A 21,603-nucleotide genomic window follows, 5' to 3' on the forward strand; every position below is an offset into this window, starting at 1 on the left:
ATCACAACCAGCCAGGTCTAATGATGGCACGCGTTAAATCTGTTTGCTTCATGTATTTCATGTGTGATATTTTTTTTGGAGATTCTAAAGGATGTACTTCATTAATATTAAATGTAATATTACTGTGTACACTACACTTTTTTTCCCCTTCTTGTTTTGTTCAGGTGTTCGATGAAAGAAAATCAGCTGGCTTGATGTTGTGCACATCAGGACTGTTTGCTATAATCCAAACAATCACAAATCTATCAAAGAACAGTCTAATCTAGTCTTCTTTTGTCCACGAGTACTGACAGGAATGATGACAGACAGTTATAGCTAAAAAACAAAATAAAAACAGTTAAAGTGGCTTTTGGATAATGACTTTTTTGTAGCTTTAATTCAATGGCTTTAACAAAGGTATTGCATTACAGCTGTTTTAAAATCTAGTCCCCCACATACAGTTTCCAGAGAGTTATTTGGATGCTGCAAGGCCAAAAGAAAACTAGTCAATAAAATATCAAGTCAAATCAGTACATCCTCAGTGCTGCTGTGTGGTTCCAAATCATAAAGCGAGGCAGCTTCAGAGCGGACCTCTGCATTCACTGCATGCCAATGTCCTGTGCACCCCGAGGTAACTGTAGCATGTAGCTATAACCACTGCTGGATAGCAGGAAAGATTAAACATAAATCTGGAGAAAATTTAATCTGGACTTTACACAGTATGCACATTGTCGTTTCTGTTGGATGTGCTACAGCTGGAAGTTCATCACACTCGTGTACAGAACAGTGTTAAAGAACTGTGGATGAAATCTGGAAATCTTATCAAACTAAATGATGAGATGATGTCATCAATTGGAGCATAATTTTCCATTTCTTAGCCAATAGCAGACAAACCGATTAATGGATTCTAAGAACAGCAGAAACCTGTCCTCTTCATTTAATTCTGTTTAATCATTTCAGAGTACTATCACAGTTTCTCTTTATGTGTGGGCTTTGCCAAATTCCAGATTCCCACATATGCAGCAAAAGCACTCTGTAGGGGATTTTATCCTAATTTCCCACTAAATGAGAAAGCTACAGCAGAACTTTGGCTTGTTTTGCCATTTGTGTTGGTACCTTAGAGCAGCGGTCCCCAACACCCGGGCCACGGACCGGAGTCGTTTGGTACCGGGCCACTGGATCTTTTCCCGTGTGTTATGAATAAATCTTCTGTGTTTTTTGGTACCGGCACTGGTTTTATTTTGTTGTATTTATCCGCGACACCTTAAAGGGTAGTCCACGAAAAATATTGTCGGACATAAACCAGTCTGTGGATAGGTTGGTGACCGCTGCCTTAGAGGGCGTTTTCTCATGTTTGCTGTCCTATGGGTGTACCTACAAGCAGTTTGTTTTGGAGGTCACTGGGACTTAAGCCAAATATGTTTAATGTATCGGAGCTTTACTATCTTGCATGTCATTTGCATCTGATTTACATTTAATCTTAGTTCAGCTGTGCTATAGGTACAATGAGTTTCCCAGTTTTAAGGCCTTATTTCATACAATGTGTTTTCTCAGATATTTTAAAACTGGTAACAATACCCATCTACTAGTGTCTGTATCTGGGTCTTCTCTACAGTATGACACAAATTTTCTAACGTGTGATTACCACAGCGTGAGTCACTGGCTGTCTTTTTATTATTTATATAAATTATTATCAATTATTTATCTAATAATTTGCGACTATTCAGGTGGGAGCAGGTTACAGCAGATCTAAGGAGTATGAACTTTGTCCAAGATTTCACTTCACGTTGTTCTAGTTTCAGAAACGTGTTTGTATTTCCACTGAATAGCTTTAATGTCTGCAAAAATAATAGCATTAGCATTATTTTACCCCACCTATTAGGAAAAACAATCAGAATACACAAACTACCTGCAGGGGTGTATGCTAATTATTGATCTTTTTAAATTAATAAAGTGTATTTCCTACAATTATCCACAGAGTTAAACTACTGTATGTGTTGCAGCTGTTTTTATGCATTTGTGTTCGTCTGGATTCCAGTCTCTCCTAATGCAGGACATACGTTTTTAATTATTGAAAAGTTATTCTTCAAGAATGACACTCCTGCAACTCTCACTGTGGTCTAAAGGGCACAGTGCAGTTTGAACATCCTGCTGTATTTTCTGTTATCAGCATTTGTTAAGCTTCCAGAGCGCCGAGCCTTTAAAATGGCTTGCAAAACTGTCAGCATCACTACAGTTGGCCCTGTAAACTCATCCAAGTAATGAGCAATGCCCTAATGGCCCACTTTAAACTCCTCAAAGTATCTCTGAGGTTGTCTTTACCTTTCTCTTTACATTTAATGTTAATTTTTTCAATGTATAATACCTTCCTTCCACGCAATGATAATAATAGAATTTGGTAAAATCGTAACACTTCATTAAATCTATGTCTCATGCACCAGGATAAGAGACAATGCACCTGACAGAGCCTCGGGTCTTTCAATGCACTACTTTGCAAACCTGGGATTTGTAGGACTCACAGAAAGCTGCAGGCTGGTAATTAAGCTGGATAGCTAAATAGCTATTAACCCCACTGTTTTCACTGTTACTTGCTAATATTATAGACTTTAATTGGACTCCTTTGGGTGTTTTTGTGGCCTAATTCTGTCTTTTCCATGGAAAGTAAGACAGCACTTTGGTGTAGCAAGCTACTATCATAAAGCCTCTTTAGGAGACTCGAGTTTAGTTCTCTGCTGATAACAAAACAAGTGCCTTGTGTTGTCTTGTTTTGCTCTCTATGTATTTTTCTGTATATTCACGGTTTGAGTGGCTACTTCTATAACAATGTCACCTAGAAAAATTCCTCTTATTCTTCTTCGTATATGGACTCAGGCGACAGAGCTCCTTTACTTGTAGAATGGCATGCAACCTTGTAGCACTGACAGCGCCTAGCAAACAACGACTATGCAAATGAGGAAGGATTGATCCTTTCTTTGAACTGCTCTACCTCCTAAACACTACTTGCCAATGTTTTTTCATTGTTTTGCAGGCGAGACACAGCGGGCCTTCAAAGACGAGCAGCGAACACCGACAAATACAAATTACGGGATTGACATGGGCAATGGAATAGCAGAATGTGTGAAGAGCAGATGAAAGGAGAATATAGAGAAGATGAAGAAGGGATGGGTGACGATTCCTTTCATGATGCATTGGTTTGCCGCATCCCCTATGGTGCAGCTGTTTGTTATCTGTCAGAGTCACAGCACCATGCAACTGAGGGAGTGCAAATGATGCAAACGCATCCTCACTGCATTGACACTTATTAACATTGAACTGGAAAGGCACTCGGAGAGCACATTCTCCTTCAAGGCTAATGCCCGTTTTAGTTTTTTCTTTTTTTTTTAAGAAATTGATCTGGAGCACCAACTGAACTTATTGGCTTCTTCCATCACCCAAGCTTTACAGTACCTCTCCATCTAGTTTTGGTCTGTCTGACTTGCAAATAAACAGTGTTGCTTCTCAACTTGGCAGAAGAAAAGCAGTAATGGGGATGATGATTACCCCTTGATTATCACAAACAAAGAATGGCAATGATCACATAATTCCAGCTTGGATCTCTCCTGGTGGAGAAATAAATGGAGCTCAGAACCATGTATATCGAAAATGATCAGCTTAATTGCTCTGAATGACACGTTACCCAAAAGAGTGAACAAATAACTATAATAGTAGTGGATGGTATAAAAGTCAAAACACATTTTTATTCAATTAACTCAGATTTATGAATCAACTTTTATGCTTTACATTATTAGGGATGGGGTTGTAGATGTTTTGTGGCATTACAGCAAATGCCAATAAATATCATCACAGAAAACTAAACTCAGCACTCTAACATGTTTCTGACAATCTATAAAGCGCTGTGCAAAAGTCTTGAGCCACACCTTAGGTTGGGGCTTTTGGAGGCCAATCTACAACTGATAGAGGTCCATTGGGCATTTTTCTGTTCAAGCATATTTGTGCATCAGCAGTGTGTTAGGGGTCATTGTCATCCTGAACAATGACGATCACCACTGGCCTAAAGGTTTTACGGATGTTTTACAGATGTCTGCAGACACTCAGTGTTGTACCGCTCTCTTAACCTCCTGTAACTTGAACAAAAAAACAAAAATTGTAATTTTTCAGTCTATAAGACCTGTTGTCACTGATTTTTTTTTTTCATCCAGTTCTTGTGTAATGTGGCATACCTCAGCCTTTTCTCACTGTTTCCTTTCTTTAAGAATGGCACTTCTGATGAGGCTTCAGTGAAGAGGAAATTGATCAACTAAAGGGCCAGACATATTTCTCAGGTCCTGAGTCAGGTTTTTTTTTTCTATTTCTTAAGGATATGACTGTCAGATACTTCAGGTGTCGTTTATCTGCTATAGCTATTGTTAGGCCAGCTACTTCTTCTTTTGTCCTACACTTGTTGAGCTTCAAGACATATTGCACATCAGTGGGAACAAACCTTGTGTTTTTGCCATGCTGCTGGTAACAAAACACCTAAAGATACAATTAAAAATTGGTTCTGTGCTAAGTGGTTTGCTATGTGTAGAACACTAGTTAAACCCATTGAGTTAGGTGCCTTTGCATGCTTGATTGATTCATAGGTCAGTTACCATATCTTTTTAGCTCTGTATTTAATCATTAATTATTATTAATCTCTGGCTCTCTTCCATAGCTGCCTTTTGTCTTGTTTTCCTCTCCTCACCTCAACAGTCATAGCAGCTGGCCGCCTCTCCCTGAGCCTCGTTCTGCTGGAGGTTTCTTCCTGTTAAAAGGAAGTTTGTCCTTCCTACTGTCACAAACTGCTTGCTAATGAGGGTCATTTGCTTGTTGGAGTTTCTTTCTATTATTATTATTGTCTTTACCTTGCAACATAAAGTGCCTTAAGGTGATTGTTGTGATTTTGCAATATATAGATAAAATGGAACTGAACTGACCTGAACTGAATTAAGTGGCTCAACAATTAAAACAATATTTCTCTGAAAATGTTGATGTACAAGGTCTGGACTGAAAATTATTGAAAAAGCAGGCAAAGTCCAAAGGAAAACCTTGAAAGACCTGGAGAAATATTGCTGAAGAACACTTTTAAAAAGCAAGTCTGGCTCTTTGCAAGCAAAATTCTCAACACTTTTACACAATACTGCATGTGTATATTTTAACCCAAATCATCAACTTTCCATTACCAAACTCTGTTAGAAAACAAAATCAAGTGGTGGTGAGACTTAGAGAGTAGAATAAAAACATAGATGGTCTATGTTGCTGTTCACCTGAACTAATCACATTGGTTCTTTGTACCCACAGTCTTCTACCACCTATTTAAGCATTCCTGAAACAACATAAGTGTTTCCACTTTTAAGGGCAGAGAAAGTGTGCGTTAGGATGCAGGAGGTGTGGTGGTGGCATAAACACACGAGACGGATGACTGGGAGCCTGGAGTTAAGGACTCATCTGGGACCGCTTTTAATGACTAGGGTAGAAAACTCTATTCTACTACCATCCTCTGATCATGATGACCCACTGGAGCAACACTAAGGTCTGATTAATATGGAAATGTGAAAAATGCATATCTACATCTTGACCCTGTCTATTTGAGTATTCAGTTCTTGTCGGTTACAGAGAGGCTACGGTAGAGGGAACGGTAGATGTTAGAATTCTGGACATTCATCTGTTTTACGGTGGCAGTTTCTGCACACTTTTTCAGCCATGATGTCAGATTTCATTACCCTGTGCTGCAACTGGGCTGTAGTCACAAATTTAATCAAGTGTGTAATCGTACTATCGCCACTAACAACAAATGGAAATGCATTCTGTGATCAATATGCATGTCATGAAAGTAAAATAATGCAGGCACATACTGTAAAATCTGTTCTGTGGCTACGCTCTCAGCAGTGGGGATTAACCCCCCTTTGCCTTAATAAATTTCTCTTGACAAGTGAAACAGCAGTGATTTTGGTTCGAGGGCACACCTGTGTTCACAGAACTAGAGTGTCACTGCATGACTAGAGTCTAGTTTTAACAAGGTAGACCCCACAGGTCTTTGACCTCAAATGTACAACAAATCCTATTAATATTAACTGCTGTCACTAAGCTAAATCGAGATATTTAACTGATCTCACAAACACTGGTCATCCCTCTGATCTAGGCTCCTTTCTCACAACCACCTACTAAGCCCCTGGTGTGCAAATTCAACGAAAATACTCAGAATTACGACATTTTCCTAGAACTTCCTCTTAAAGTTAAGACTAAATCCTGGTAAAGATAAATTATTCACTGCAATCATACGAAGAAAGACTGTCAGGAGAGGGGAGGGGAAACTAAGGTTTAAAAGTTTTTAACAGGAATGAGAAAATAATAGAAAACAAAGTGTGGCATTACAGGAGCACCAAGGGAGGAACTACAATATGCACAATCTCCATAATCCGGTTTATTCTTCTTTCTAAGCGCTAAATCAGGTGTGGGCGATTAATTTTCCCAAGGTGCCATGTGAGAAACTGAGACTGTTGTGGAGGCCTGCACCAGTATACTTATTAAAAGAAAATCAGTCACCACTGGGACATGCAAGAGAGCCAATAAAAACAAACCAGTATTTTTTAAAGAGTGTTAACTGATTCACAGCATCAGCTCACACTCTGAGTAACATGCAAGAAACCATTCCATCTTGTTAATTGTCAGTAGCTGCCACTTTGAGCCTTTGAGCAACACAGTAAATTTTCTTTTGTGGAGTCTGTATGCTGATGAAGACATGTTTAGATGGTGATCATGTACATGTATGTACACAGGGACACTCTGGGATTATAACGCTTTAATGAGAGAAAATGATCATTACGACGCTAAGATATGGTAAAACTGGAAAACGTGTAGTTACAGTGTTTCACAGTTTCATGTTGTGAGTCCTTTTTCATATCTTTAAAAAAAATAGCACTCTCATGCAGCAATGCTAGTGTTTTTGATATCAAAGAGATTAAAGATATCAGTGTGGTAATTAAAAATGAGCAAAAATACAACTCTAAATATGGGAACCTGTGCACGTCTGCATTTTCAAAGACTTTATATGGTAGCTTTGGCTTTTGATCTATCCACAGAATCAGTTTATAGCTTCACCATGTCTCAGTAGAGTACATTCTCTTCTGTGATTTGGGATTTGGTAGGTCAATTTCACGTCCATTGTGCTGATTGTCACTAAGTTGGCTTTGTTTCTTCTTTTATCAGGCACCAGTTACTTAATACCTAGCAATGGGGGCAATCACACTTGCTCACTGAGGTCAAACTTTTGGTCCCTTTCTTACTCAGATTCGCGCTGAGATACCTCCGTCCATCCAGGGGGGCTGGAGTCCATCCCGGCCGTCAGCCAATGAAAGGGGTACACCCTTGACAGGCTGCCAAGCCTAACACAGAGTGACAGACTTTGTTCACACTCACACCTACAGCCAGTTTAGGTTTGGTAAAGTTGTACACATCCTATTTATTCTTGCAGCTGTGCAGGGATCATGTTTAATACTGGATTGAGTATCTCAGGTTTACCATTTAGAATTGAAATTAGAAGCCAATTTTCTTCTTTTGCACACAAAAAAATTAATTGCTAAAATTGACCTCTCCTCTTGAAAAGGGCTGCACTGTACTGGTTGTGCAGTCTCGAAACACATCCATCATTCACACTTTTATATTGTCAGTATTCACAGCTGCCTGCGTACATCAAAATAGTGACATAAAAATAACACTAAGATATGGATGAGAGTTATTATAGTTTGTATTTTCTAATTAGTTTTTATTTTTATTTCACTGTGACTTTTTAAAAAATCCTGTTTAGTCTCAGTTAGTTTCCAGAGTGGATTTTCTTGTTTCACAATAATCTTTACCCGTCTGCTATAATAAGCTGATGGGGTGGGCGGGTGGGTTTGGGCTTTTTTAAATTTTTGTTTTAGTTGATAAAAATGTTTTTCATATCTAGTTTTAGTTTTAATTTAAAATTTAACTGTCATTTACTGAAGACAAAATTCATTAGCTTGAGCAATCTGAGCTGATGAGGTAACCTTGTAAAGAGACATCATCAAACACAGAATAACTTTTTTTAACCAAAATCTGTGCCGTGTCTGGCTCGTCGAGGGCAGAATAAAGATTGTAACTGTAACTGTATGATGAGTTTCAGATAAACTGGATGTCTGGGTTGGGCTTGTGGGTTATGCATGGAAAAGAAAAGAACCGGCATGGTTCTTCGGGTGACTTTCAGAGAGCTGACTCACAGAGGTCGGGATAGGCATTAAAAAAAAGAAGAAAAACTTCCCTTTAACCACAAGATTAATTCCAGCATGACGGACAGGTAATAGTGCTTTCATGAGGAATATCAGCGATGACTGTGGCATCTACCCGGATAAGATTATTAAAGTGGTATTTTGCCGTATGTGCTGAAGCCGGTGTGAAGGATGAATCTTTGCTGAGATATGTGGATCGATAAACCTATTTAGGTGTCTGAGGGTTGGTGAGTACCAGATCATTCTTTAAGATAGTACTGGTCTTTGATGGGATCAAATAAACCAACATGAGAACATGAGAGAGAAGAAGAGTTAGCGTCGCCTAAATACGTAGGGGCAGTAACTCTAATTAGGGTGAGGTGAGGTCTTCTTACTGAACTTGTGTTTTGATGACTGAAAGATTTGCATCTGTGAAGTTGGGGTGGAAGAGAGGAGGTGTCGTAAGAGGAGAGACTTGGAGGGGTTACTGTTGAGTTTATGTTGGGGTGTTTTTGCAAACATTTGTCTGAGCATTCATTTTTGTATGTACATTAGGCTTCAGGGGTTAATAAATCCAAATGGTCTTGAATACCTTACAAAAAAATTATAATAGTCATAATAAATCTGTCTGGATGCTCATGTGGAAAGTCTGTGCACTTTTCCTGTTCTCAGTTGTCAGATACTTACTCTCTATGGAAGCCAAATACAAGCAAACTGCCAAAAGGTTGCCCAGTATGACAGAAATCTAACCAATGGGGTTATTTTCAGAAGGATTTCTGTGAATTATAGCAGTGTTTATGAACGATAGAGAGAGACGTTTACACGGTGCAGGGGAAGCAGAGGGTGTTTGCTTAATCTGGATGAGAATTGACAATATTAAAGAGATGAATGATTGCGGCCCCACACCTGCAGATCCTGTTAAGGAGTGAGGAGAGCGCTTAATCATTGATGGCTCCCGTGATGGCTCACGCTGAAGTCCTACCAATGAAACAAGTTTAGTGAAACAAGCTCTTAACGCAGAGCACATTTTCTATTAGGGCAGTAACTGTGACGAGGTGGGAGCAGGACTGGGTTTCTCTTTGCAGTTTCTACCATTGTAACACTGACATTTACAGACAACAAGGAAGTGTGCTCTTTGGACAGGTGGATTATTTCACCTGGATTATTTTTTGCAATTAGAATTCGTATTTTTTTTATGTTCTTTATGTGCTGAAAGTTGCAAAATATCAAAATGTTGAGCCATTTGTTAATATTTGTTTTGGAGCAGAAGTAGATTAAAGTATCCATGTTTTAGGGCGAGCTTTACCTCTGTTAAAAATATAACCTAAACTTTAAAGGTAAGGGGTCTAATGGATGCTTTGGTGTTTCCAGGGGACAGGGATATGATGAATACTTTATTTAGCTGTTAAAAAGAGGTATAAAGTTTCGTCATCGTGGTAATGGATGATGCACTCAGATGCTGGGGGAAAATAACACTAATATACACTAATACTCTCCCTGATGTTACACGTGTTAAACAAATTTGTGGTGGAACGCAGCTCTGGAGAGGCTTTTGAAAAGAGGCCCTTATGATAAGAGGAGTACTGTGCTCCATATATTAAAGTGGGACCTTTCTAACCCTGCATCATTTCATCTTTTCTTTCTGAATAGAGCAGATTTAGCAGGACTGATTGCTCCAAGTCTTACAAATACATGTCAGATTCTCAGCATTAACATCAATCCTTGCCTAGTAGATAATGATTTACTGTATGGCCTTTCACCATGTAACATTCATTACTTATTTTCAACCCCTTTTTCCAGATACACGTTTGAAGGATGGAAGATTAAGTAAGGTTTTCCACATTCAGGCTTCCCCAGGGTGACGGATGTTGGATTTGCATTTAACTTCCCAGGTGCTACTATAGATGAGTGACCTCACTGAGGTGTTTCTCTTCATTCTGCTCAGAGCACGCAGGAACAAATATAGCTGTTCTTCTTTTGTAGAAGACAGGAGGAAAATGGCATTTTAAACAACTGAAGAGGACTCTTTTGTATAAGAACAATATGTATTTTTCCTCTTTCCTGCTGCACCAGACTGAATGTGAATAGAGCAGTAGACTGACAGAAAAAGCACTCTTTTCCTTTTTCCTGCACTTTCCTGCTATTCCCATTTTGAATGTTGTTTTGATTGTTTGTTTTTTACTCTTTTTACTCAACACTTGTTTATGCCAGACGAGGTATTTTATTATAAGGATCTGAACTGAATACCTAGTTGGTTGTAGTTTGCGACGGATACTTGGTGAATAATGAAGATAAATTTATTTAAGGATCTCTAAGTGCATACATGTGTATTACGCTGTATTATGCAGTATACTGTTTCTACATAAAAAACCTTAGAAGTTTAGTTATAGTTTTATTTTTTGTAAAGTGATATATTATTTTCAGTAATACAGGTATGATATCAAATAAACTATATGCTTAATCTGTCTTTTTATAATTATATTGTGATAAACTTTAAAATGTTACATGGTTGCTGAGGCCTGTAGAGTCTGTTACATAGTTCTTGGGTTTTTTGCTGTTTCTCTGACCATTACACAATCTTACCTTGGGGATAATGTGCTGGGATATCCCCTTCTGGGAAGACTGGGAGCTGTTTTGAATGTTTTGCCTTTGTGAAAAATTTTTTTTACTGCCGACCAGTGGACTTGAAATAGTTTGGAAATGGCGTTTTAACCCTTTGATGTACAGCAACAGTTGCTTCTCTAAGATCACCGCTGTCTTTTCTCCTCGGTAATATGCTGAGACACACCATGTTTCAGCCCAGCAAACTGCCAAAATGTCTCCTTGGTTTTGTTTTTTTAGAGGTGCTCACACTTGCTCACTAGTCAGTTAATGAAGTGCATCTTATTATTAGCACCTGGCTGCCACTTACCCTCCTAACTCATGTGGAAGCAATAAGGGTGTACTTTCACACACTACTTCTTCATTTTGGCTTAGTCTTGGTTTCTGTTAAATAAATAATAACACCATGTAATATATTATATATTGTGGTTCATACGAGTTTGCTTATCTGAGATTCTTACTCATCTGCCTAATTTTAACACTTGGTAGCTTATCCTGATGCCTAAAACCTTAGAAATGATGGTGGGTGAATTTTTTTTCATGTGTCTGTTTTCCTAGACACCTTTCAGAAAAGATTATGTTCAAAGATATTTGTCCAGCATTTATACATTCATACATTTATTCAGTTGTTGACCAAATAGACAAAGTAAGAATTATGTTTAAAGAGATTTTCTTTAATGAGCTTTGAGGGAGAATTAATGAGAAATGTAGTTCAGTGGCCATAGGTTCACTAGCACTCCTATGGGATTTAAGGATATGGTTGTGTTCTCATGAATTAATTACATTCTTTTTGAGGCATCTCAGCCACTAACAGATGCATGCCCAATGACACACACACACACCATACACGCACTAAGGAGAGAATAAAGCCCAAGGCCAGATGCTTGTTCACAAACACCTCTTTGTCTTTGAAAGGCAGGTGCAGGTATATTTTATTCAGAAAACTGGTTGTTGCGTTTAGTCGCTGTCAGTCTTCCAGACAGCCACGGGGGAAGGAGTCATTTAAGTGAGCTATAGCTAATTCTCAACAGGGAGGTGAATGAATTGGTAACTTCAGGGGAGAGGGCCTCCATGGGAAATTATGTCACTGTTTATCATTTGTAAATATTGAAAACAACATTTTGGTGTTTTACATTGGCCATAGGCATTGTTATTTGTCTCTCTGTGTTAGCAAAGGACTGATGACAGTGATGACTTACAGCTGGTGTGGCGGGAAAGACCTGAGACACACAACGAGCCCATGATACATCACTGACGATGCATCTCAGTGCGCCCCAGGAGACATTTCAGTATACTGTATACAAGGCAACCAGAGAGACAATTTGCCTTTGCTGTTCCACCCTTAAATCAATAAGTATATGTGTGCCTCTCTTCTTTATGTGGCTACTATCCAGAAATAGTTTTAAAATATTAATATTAATGTTCTGCCAATAATGTTTAATCTAAATTTGCCAAAAAAGATGATAATGTATTCATAATTTAAATCCTTACATCTGCACTGACTCTTTGCTCATTCTTGTTATAGCATTGCATAATCTTCTTTTTTAAAATGCCTTTCCTGATTCAATCTATTTTTTGGTATTGCATATCCTACTGTGGATTTTTATCATTTCAACAAGTAATACTTCATGATTTGTCAACAGCGTTTTCACTCAGTCAACAATGTCAAAGGGCCATTCTGATGATAAAGTTATTGAGAGCACTGACCTGTTTGTTATGAATGATCTCACTTACCACTCATGAATAGACTGCTTGTAATTGACCCACCAATCATACCACTGTATGGGGTTACATAACTAATAATAACAGCTTTTCACCACTACAGAAAAAAGCAATAAACATTAAATAAATATTTTTGGCCCCTGACCTACAACCTGCAATCTAAAATAAAGGATTATATACCCATTTCATCCCCTCGTCAATTACACGTGGTGTCACCTGGAACCTTTAAAAGGTGCTCTGGAAGCCTCGGGGACTTTTTTGGCCTGAACACCTTTGGGGGAGAAAATTCATTCAAAATAAGAAGCACGTCTGTGCAGTTAACATATTCCACTCATTAAATTATAAATGAGCTTCCCTACACATATCCTCAGGTATACGTTAAAATTATTATTTTTTGGACAAACCAAAATTGCCATACTTATCTACACTTGAGCCAATCCTCATTTCTTTATATTTTTCTTCAAGAGAGCAGGCTTTCTTTATATTTTTAAAGTTCTCCAGGCTTTCCAAAAGTTTTTCTTTGGAGATTAACTGATTTTTCACTCAGTTTTAGTCCAGTCATTGTACCTGACCACTTAACTCAAGATATGAACCAGAGTTGAGTCTAAAAACAACAAATAACTTGGCAAAGAACCACTTTTAAATTGTATCTTTAGACACTTTGTTGATAGCAGCCTCCCCCAAAACACATATTTTGGGGCATTTCTTTAGTTGAATCTAAATGTAAGAAAATGTATGAAAAACACACACTATTTAATAGGCATAAAATAGTATTTTGTACCAACAACTACTAGCTGAAATTCTGGCATATCTTGGCATGGTGTGCAGTGTTTCCTTTCTTGAGAAAAATGGACAAGTGTAGGACAAAGAAGTAGCAGCAGGATTTAAAAAATTCCTTGAGTTAAAAAAAAAAAACTTAATAGAAAATGTTCCAGTGATACAAGTCCTGAGTGATGATCTGTCCGATGAAGCCTCATCAGAAAAATTACCTTTCAATGGAAAGGTGGCTGTCAAGAAGCCACTCTTAAGAAATTAAAATGGGTGAATTTGAAATTTCTGGCTCAAAAATTGAGGTGGTCAGTGAGGTACAACAGTGAGTCTTTACAGTCATCTATAGATGACGGTGGACGCACTGTCGTGGTTTGGGGCTGCGTTTCAGCCAGAGGTGTTGGAGATCTTGTAAAAATGCAATTATAAATGAGGAAAGTACCATGCAATTTTAATCCACCTGGGAATGGCAGATTTGATTGGCAGCAGCTTCATTTTTCAATGAAAATGATCCCAAACACACTGCCAATAGAATAAAAGCCCACTTGTACAGAAAAGCACATAATGCAACTCTTATCAGTCATGGATTGGCCTCCCTGGAGCCATTATTGGCGCGGTATGGGATCATCTTGACAGAATAAAACAAAAGGCAGCCAAAGAAAAACTTTGAATGCCCTGTGAGAAGTGCGGAGGACTATTGCTGAAGACTACTTAAATACATTTTAAGAAAGCTTCGTAAGAGAGTTCAGGCTGTGTTGAAGAATAAAGGCGGTCACGCCAGTTATTGACTGTGAGGGTTGTCCAAGTGGTGGAGGCAGAAATAAATTGTTTAGAAGGTTGACAGTCCAGTCTTTTTTATTTTTATTCTTTATTCAGGCACACACTAGTCCTCTAGAGGCTTTGCAACCCCTGATTAAATAGCCAGCGGCTCCTCCCACTCCTTGAAGTAGCAATTAAATACTGATTAATGATTATTATATACTGTATGTCCATGTGAGTTTGCACATTTTTCAATAAATTGCTGCACATATTTCCAACTTTCCTATCAATATATAAGGCTTTTGCACAGCCTAGTGTATTGTAATTCCTGGGGCAGATCTTCACCAGTACCTTAAACACAAGTTAATAAAACATCATAAACTTTTTTGTGTATGCGTATTCTTTTATCTAGAGCTAAGTTATCATGTGCAAAGACGAGCTGTTTGCATAAGTACTATGAAGAATCTTCATTTCAAACAACACCGAAAGTAGATGAAGCAGAGGCATTAATGAAAGCTTTACGGGTATTAATACCACAATGTTAACTTGACTAATGGTAAAGCCCATTAGGTAGAGCTGAAGGTGTGAATACAAAACACATTAGGTGTGAATTATGTTATTAACATTTACAATCAAACACTGTCATCATATTCAAACAGCATCTCACTAAGTCCCACAATAATGTGCTCATCAATTCTCCGTGACTTTGCCTGACATTATTTGACGACATAGAATTCAAGTTGACATTTATCAATGCAAAAGGCATCGAAGCAGCCAACTTGGCACAATATGCCTCAACAAATATTAAAATACATGCATTACAATACCAGCCAATTCCTCCCACGTCCACACTGGGCAATAGATTTTTCTATAATTGTACGATCTGACCAGAGAAAATTAGCTAAATTTCTCTGGAAAATAGTTTGAAGGTGAAAGCCAGTGCCCACAGCAGACTGAGACAAGTAAATGGGTATTTTAACCTTCTGTTAATATCAAACTGAATAACTGAAGCTTCTTTTTGCCAACAGACATGCTGTGAGACAATATTCAGACGCTACAATTATCATAATGTTGTTGCAATGAGATGTATGTGACTAGCACTGAAATCACTCTGTCGTCGGGAAGTTTTGAGCATTCAGCACTAACACAGCAGAACTTAATGCTGATAGAAAAAAAAGTTTTCTTTGTGAACCAGTGATGAATGACTGCTGGAATGGATCTGAATGAGACAAGCAACTTGCCAAGAAGATATTGACCGCTTCTGTCACTGGCATTTATTTGGACCAATTGATGGGTCAGCTGATAGTAAAAGTTTCCAGATTAGCCGGTGGGTGTTCATAATATAATATTATTAATAAATCAATCCATTTGTCTTTCGTCAAATGAAGCAAAGCTCAGGCAAACTGAGCTGTATTGAGCATTTACTGTCAGTGTTTTCCACATTGTAATATTTGCAGATTATCTCCCTGATTTCAGCACATTTTATGCTCCCCTGTTTTGCTTTGAAAACAAACGAAAACATTAGTGTAATGAAGGGAGCGAAATCTTTGCATTTCACTGGCGTGCACGTTCACCACTTCAAGGAACAAGCTTGTGTTGATATGTGTGTACCTAATTGGATGTCAGTTCCTTCCTGTTTGTTTCCCTGCACATTCTGGGACTCTAATGGCACCAGTCGACTAGGTCTGCCAGTTTAAAAAATAATGATATATCTATTAGAAAATGTATACAGAAAAATGGTTTGAAGTGGTTACAAGCGCAGATCAATTGAATAAGCGTAATTTGTGAATGTGTGCGCCTGGCAATCATTGTGCATTTCTTTGCAGTTGACTCATGAGGCCGTGGTACAATAAAGGAGAGCTGTGAATCATTAGTGACAGTGTGGTTAGGTTAAGGAGACTGTCTATCAAAGTAGACACAGAATGATTAAGACGCTTGAATATGGGCGCCTGAATGTGGGTGGCCACCGAGGTGTGCACGTATATCTGCATTATGATTCACGTTTTAAATGCATAATCCACCTTGACGATAAAGAAGCCACAGTGAGCAGTTATTCTAAGCAATAGCACAATAGAAACAATCGTGTGCTTTTTAAAACTGCTCCAAGAAAATGGTGTTGTTGTTTTTTAAATGCAGGAAGGTTTCAGTGCTGTTTTGTTGGGTCATTTTCAGGTCAACACCTCTAAACCAAATAAGGATTCAATGTCTAGCCTGAGGACAATTCATGAGTGTGAACAGCTTTCATATTGGGGTCTATACACCAGAAGAGAAAACGGTAAGTATCACGTGTGTTTTAATGTTTTTTATTTTAGAAATTTCTGATGTTTATTCATAATTAATAATTCATAATTATTCATAATTCACAATTAATCTCTTTAAATTATATCCAACCCCCCCACTAAAACTTCTGAGCAAAGTAGCCTGGGTCTGGAGTCAGAAGTATTTTAGTCAGCAGTGCTCTGTGATGTTTTTCGGCATCATGTTGCATCGCATTTTAACTGATCTTTTAATTGCTTTCTTCGGGGCACTGACCTTTCACTTTCCGATGAATCACGATTCCAGTCCAAAGAGATTGAATGAAAGGTGTCTCAAGCCAATTCAAATTTTCTCACAGCTGTTTAAATAAAGTCACAGGAAAGGAATAGAGCAGCCCAAAGGAAATTTGGGAACAGAATTTCAAAATAAAAGCACACATGAAAACTAGGTAAAGGACATTGTAAATGTGAGATGACTACGTGGGAATTTTGTTACCATGGAGGCGGAAAGTCGGGCTTTTAAACAAATAAATACATTAATAAAATAGAGTATTTTGTACAGATGTGCATAGACCTTTATGACAATCCTGAACAAAAGTAAAACTAGCAATGACACCTTGTTAATCTACTTTTTTTTTTTTAAAATTATGTTCACTTATTAGAATCAAACATATATAATTTGTTGTTCAGAATATTGTGTTGTTCTGCTGATAAAATGGAGACTGGATGCCATATATATCACATTTAGCCTGTGATTCTTTTCATAAATGTCATTGAATAAATTAATAGTACTATTACGTCATAAAAACAACATGTTAAATCTGTCTGTGAACTTTGTGTAACTGTAAACAAGTAAACAAAGATAATATTACCTTGCATCCCACCTCCTTTTTTGTCGCTTACGTTTTACGTATATTTTGTACTTTTAGATTTGGAGAATGCGTGCAGTAAAATTACGCTTGTATTTATAATTCCCTCGATAGACTTTTACTTTACAAGGCTTTACGAAGCCGTGGGACTTTTATTTTGATACTTTCACGGAAGTTCAATGGGTTGTTGCGTCCGTCTTGAGACCGCTCGAGTCTCCTTGAGGCAGACGCACGCAGCTGGCAGCTGCTTCAGTGCGCGAGACCCAACCATCGAACGGGGAGCTCGCGCTTCTCGCTTCACCTCTGATGGACTTGAGATAAGAGGAGATCAGTCAGCGTCTCTCATTTTTGATGCCCCGGGTGTTAGTAACACAGCAAGACACAAACTGCTCTGATGCTCTCAACTGTTCCTGCGCCCATTTTAATGTGTTTTATGTGTTTGCGCTCAACAGTGAGGTAGACTTTTATCCGGTCATATTTTAGAGTGTCAGCGTGTGATTTATCCCGTGGATGCGGCTGTCGGAATCCATGTGAGCCCTGCAGGATCAGCCTGTCACAGGGCATCATGGTGCATCAGGTTCTTCACAAGTGGATGAGGAATATTTCTCCAGAGATGCTGCTGCTCCTCCTGGTGCCGATACTGTGCTCCTTTCGTCTGTCAGGAGCGGCTCCCTCTCTGACTACCGAGCAGCTGGACATGGGGGTGGTAAGTTTTGAACCTTTTCTAGCTACTTACAGAGAACCGGGCTCGGAAGTTTTTCTGCATGGTGCAGGGAATATGAAGTGGTGTGTTCTTTTTTTTTTTTTTTAGCTTGAGTGTGAGAGGGCTGGAAGACCCCAACACCCCCCCCCCCCCCTTTTTTTTTTTTTTACTTCGGCTACTCTCTTGAACGTCCAGCGAAGAGCAAGTGCTGGCCTCTCTAAATACTTGCTCTGAATTTTAACTGCGCTCTGCAGTCCACTCCACAAGGCAGAGTGGCAGTAGCACACTGCTTGATTAAAAATAATAAAAAAAAAGACTGTATAGGATTTTTTTTTCTCCCGAGGAGGAACCGCTTCATTAAAAGAATGAAGTTGTGATAAATACATGTCTGTGCAGGGGGTTGCTTCGATGTTGTATCGACCTCTTCCAGCTTATAGTGAACGACAATCCACAAAGCATAATTTATTAATGCTTTTTTTCCCTCCCCTCCCAGTAACGCCTTTGAAAGAGTCCAGAGGATTGCTGTGTTTAAAATAGATGATCCAATACTGTAGTCTGGCGTGGCTCAGTAGACTTGAACTAAATGCAATCTCTTAAATAGGCAGCACCATTGGTGGAGGATACAAACAAATCGATCAGAGCTGTGACTGCTTATGAGAATAAATTTAAGACCTTTAATAATAAGCTTCAGTGAGCCTTCATGGGTTTGGAGCAAGAGCAGAGTAAACGAATCATTAATGATTCTGTTACATTATATTTAGGTGTGTGTGTTTGGTATTGGTGATGCATCTTGAAATATACACCGCCTGTAAAGTGGTAACTGGCCTAATGCTGTATGTCATCATCACTACTACTACAGAACAACAGCATGAATGGCATTTACTTAAGACTGCTGTTAAGAAAGAAAAGAGACCTTATGTTTGCAAGCTCATACTGTGTGTTTATAGCCACTATAATGACACCACGCATAAAATTACAGTATGCACCATTTACTTTAAAAAAAAAAAAGTTTGTAAAAGCTGATTATCATCTTCCTAAAGTAGTCCCTGCTGAAGATGCATTTTTCTCCATATTCCACTCCTCAGGGCAACTTCTTTCATTCTTTCTTTCCTTTTTATTTTATTTTTTTGTTTTGCGGCTCATCCCAACTTCAGTCTTCCTGTCTCACTTTCTTTCAGCCCTCAAACTCTTCTCTCTCTATCTAAAAAAAAGAAAAACACACAAAAATCCCTACACATGGGATTATGTTTTTGCTTAAAGACAAGAACAAGAGAAGAGATAAGTTTAGATTTTTTTTTTTATTCATGTGTTACCTTCTGAGCGCTGCGTCATTCAGTTTTTGATACTCTGTTCTGACACATCTGGCACGGCAGACGATCTTATTGAGATGATATGCAGGCCGTAATTGTTGGCACGTACGAGCAACACAAAGACAATCTGAATACGAAAATTCAAGATATACAGGTTAAAAACTAGGCACAGATCTGTAGCTCAGAGCCCTTTTTTTAAGCTCAATGTGCCCACATATGACATATGAGTGTTTAAGTAGGACATATACACACTTTTTCCTTGCTGCATTCCTATGAGTAATGAAAGTAATGAAATGATACATAACAGCAAAAATCATTATATCAGATGTTTTCCTCTTGATACCAATATCTCTCTGTCCTCTGTTATTTTTTTTTGCACAATGCTATCCTCCTTTTTTAATTGTTATTCATTAAAGAATAGGAAAAATAAAAGCAATGTGCTTTTCGGGACCTCTCGCCCAGCCCTTTCTTTAGAATTGCATGAACTGTGACACAACAAACAGTCCACTGTCACCAGATAAAAAGCTGTAGTAACAGCAGCAATTTTCCTCCATTTACTGTGGCACAGAAAGAAATGCTCAAGGTGGAGTTTTTCCTGCATTTCTAGATAGAGCTGTGTGTGAAACACTCAGCCTCTGTGCAGCCTATAGACTGAAGGGCTTAGCTTTTTGATGTAATAGTTGGGATGCTTTGCCCAGCTTTCTCTGCCATTAACGGAAGGGTGACACTGCAAAAAACATGCTGCTTGGTAAACCTGAAGCAATTAGTTTAATGGAATGACCGTTTCTTTCATGTTTGAATAGTTTCCAGCTCGATGTGTTGAGGAAACCTTGTTTTGGTTATCAGCCAGGTAAAGTCTTGACTTTTAATTGCAGTCATGTGAAAAAGTTTTCATAGGACGTTCTGCAGTCCTGTGAAAATCATTCAATAGTCAACAGCCACCTTTAGCAGCTATAACTTGAAATAATCTTTTCCTATATGACTTTATTATTCACATCATCGAGGGGAAACTTTGGTCCACTCTTCTTTACAGTTTTACTTCAGTTCGTGAGGTTTTTCTGGCATTCATTTACGGCAACAACTCAAGAGAGGACCTCTCTCAGTCCTGCCACGGCATTTCAGTCAGGTTGAGGTCTTGACTTTGACTGTTTCATTACAACACCTTGATTATTTTCTTTTCCAGCCATTCGGTCCTGATTTGGTGGTGTGTGGGGGGGAACATATTCCTGTTGCTTGACTCAAATGTGAGGCCATCTGTCTGGCAGTTAAAGCTTGCCCCAAACTGACTCTAGAACACTTTGGTATACAGAGACTTCATTGCCCACTCAATGACTGCAAGGTGTCTAGGTCCTGTGCCTGCAAAACAAGGCCAAATCATCACCCCTCCATGTCTCTACTTGACAGTTGGTATGAGGTGTTCGTCCTTAAATTCTGTGTTAGGTTTTCTCCAGACATGGTGCTGTGCATTACTGCCAAACATCTCAGCTGTGCGAAGAACATTGATCCAGAAGTCTTGTGGTTTGTTCAGATACAAATTTGCAAACCTTAGCTGTGTTGCCAGAACAGGGCAGGCTTTTCTCCTGGCAACCCTCCCAAATGAGCCATGTTTGTTCTGTCTTTTTCTATTTGTACTGTCATGAACCTTAACATTTAATATGCTAAGTGAGGCCTATAGAGTCAGAGATGTAGCTTTTGAGTTATTTGCAATTTTCCTGAACATTGCGTAGCAGTATGTTTTTGCTAGGATGTCCACTCCTGGAAAGCCTGGCAACACTCTTAAATGTTTTCCCCTTGTGAATTATCTTTCTCACTGTCGAATGATGGACTTCAAATTGTTTGCAATTGGCCTTATAACCCTTCCCCGACTGATGGGCAGCAACAATTGCTTCACTGAGATAATTGCTGATGTCTTTCCTCCTTGGCATTGTGTTAGCACACAATTGAATGCTCCAGCCCAGCAAACTGCCAAAACTTCTGTATTCATAGAGATGGTCATACTTGCTAATGATCAGTTAATGAAGTGCATTTGATTAGCAGCACTTGCTCTACTTACCCTCTTAATTCCTGTGGAGACAGTAAGGGTGTACTTACAGTTCTGTGAAAACCTTCTTTTTCACATGACTCTTGTGGATGTGGGAGTACATACCTGTCTCCCTGTGTTAGTCTTGTGATGTCTTGGCAGTCCAGTGGTGTATCTCAACTGTTGCCAGATTTTATCTGGAATAGGCTCTAGATAGTGGTTGAGAAAATAGACTGATGAAGTTTATACCTATAGCATCTGCTAAAGTCTTGATTGGGATTGAAATATTTTGTTTATATATGTAGTCCAACCTTTGTAGTCCTCACTGTTTTGGCAATAGAAACCCAGTCTCGCAGATGGTAAAAAAAACA

The 21,603-nt window shown here is 38.7% G+C and overlaps 1 protein-coding gene across 2 annotated transcripts in view; it reads left to right on the forward strand.

Moving 5' to 3' along the window:
- Window positions 1-17,459: 17,459 nt before the first annotated feature.
- The window catches only part of mmp17a (matrix metallopeptidase 17a), a 93,721-nt gene continuing 89,577 nt past the window's right edge, over window positions 17,460-21,603 (forward strand). The window contains exons 1-2 of one of the 2 annotated variants that reach the window (XM_087843632.1): window positions 17,460-17,561; window positions 17,652-17,905. In XM_087843632.1, coding sequence (XP_087699758.1) covers window positions 17,765-17,905 — 141 coding nt within the window. In that variant the 5' untranslated portion in view covers window positions 17,460-17,561; window positions 17,652-17,764. Of the gene's footprint in view, window positions 17,906-21,603 lie in introns of both variants that reach the window. The other variant, XM_087843633.1, reaches the window with a different exon arrangement.

Source organism: Neolamprologus brichardi, chromosome 7 (genome assembly GCF_056152115.1).
Source record: "Neolamprologus brichardi isolate AB-2024 chromosome 7, ASM5615211v1, whole genome shotgun sequence".
NCBI classification, from domain to species: domain Eukaryota; kingdom Metazoa; phylum Chordata; class Actinopteri; order Cichliformes; family Cichlidae; genus Neolamprologus; species Neolamprologus brichardi.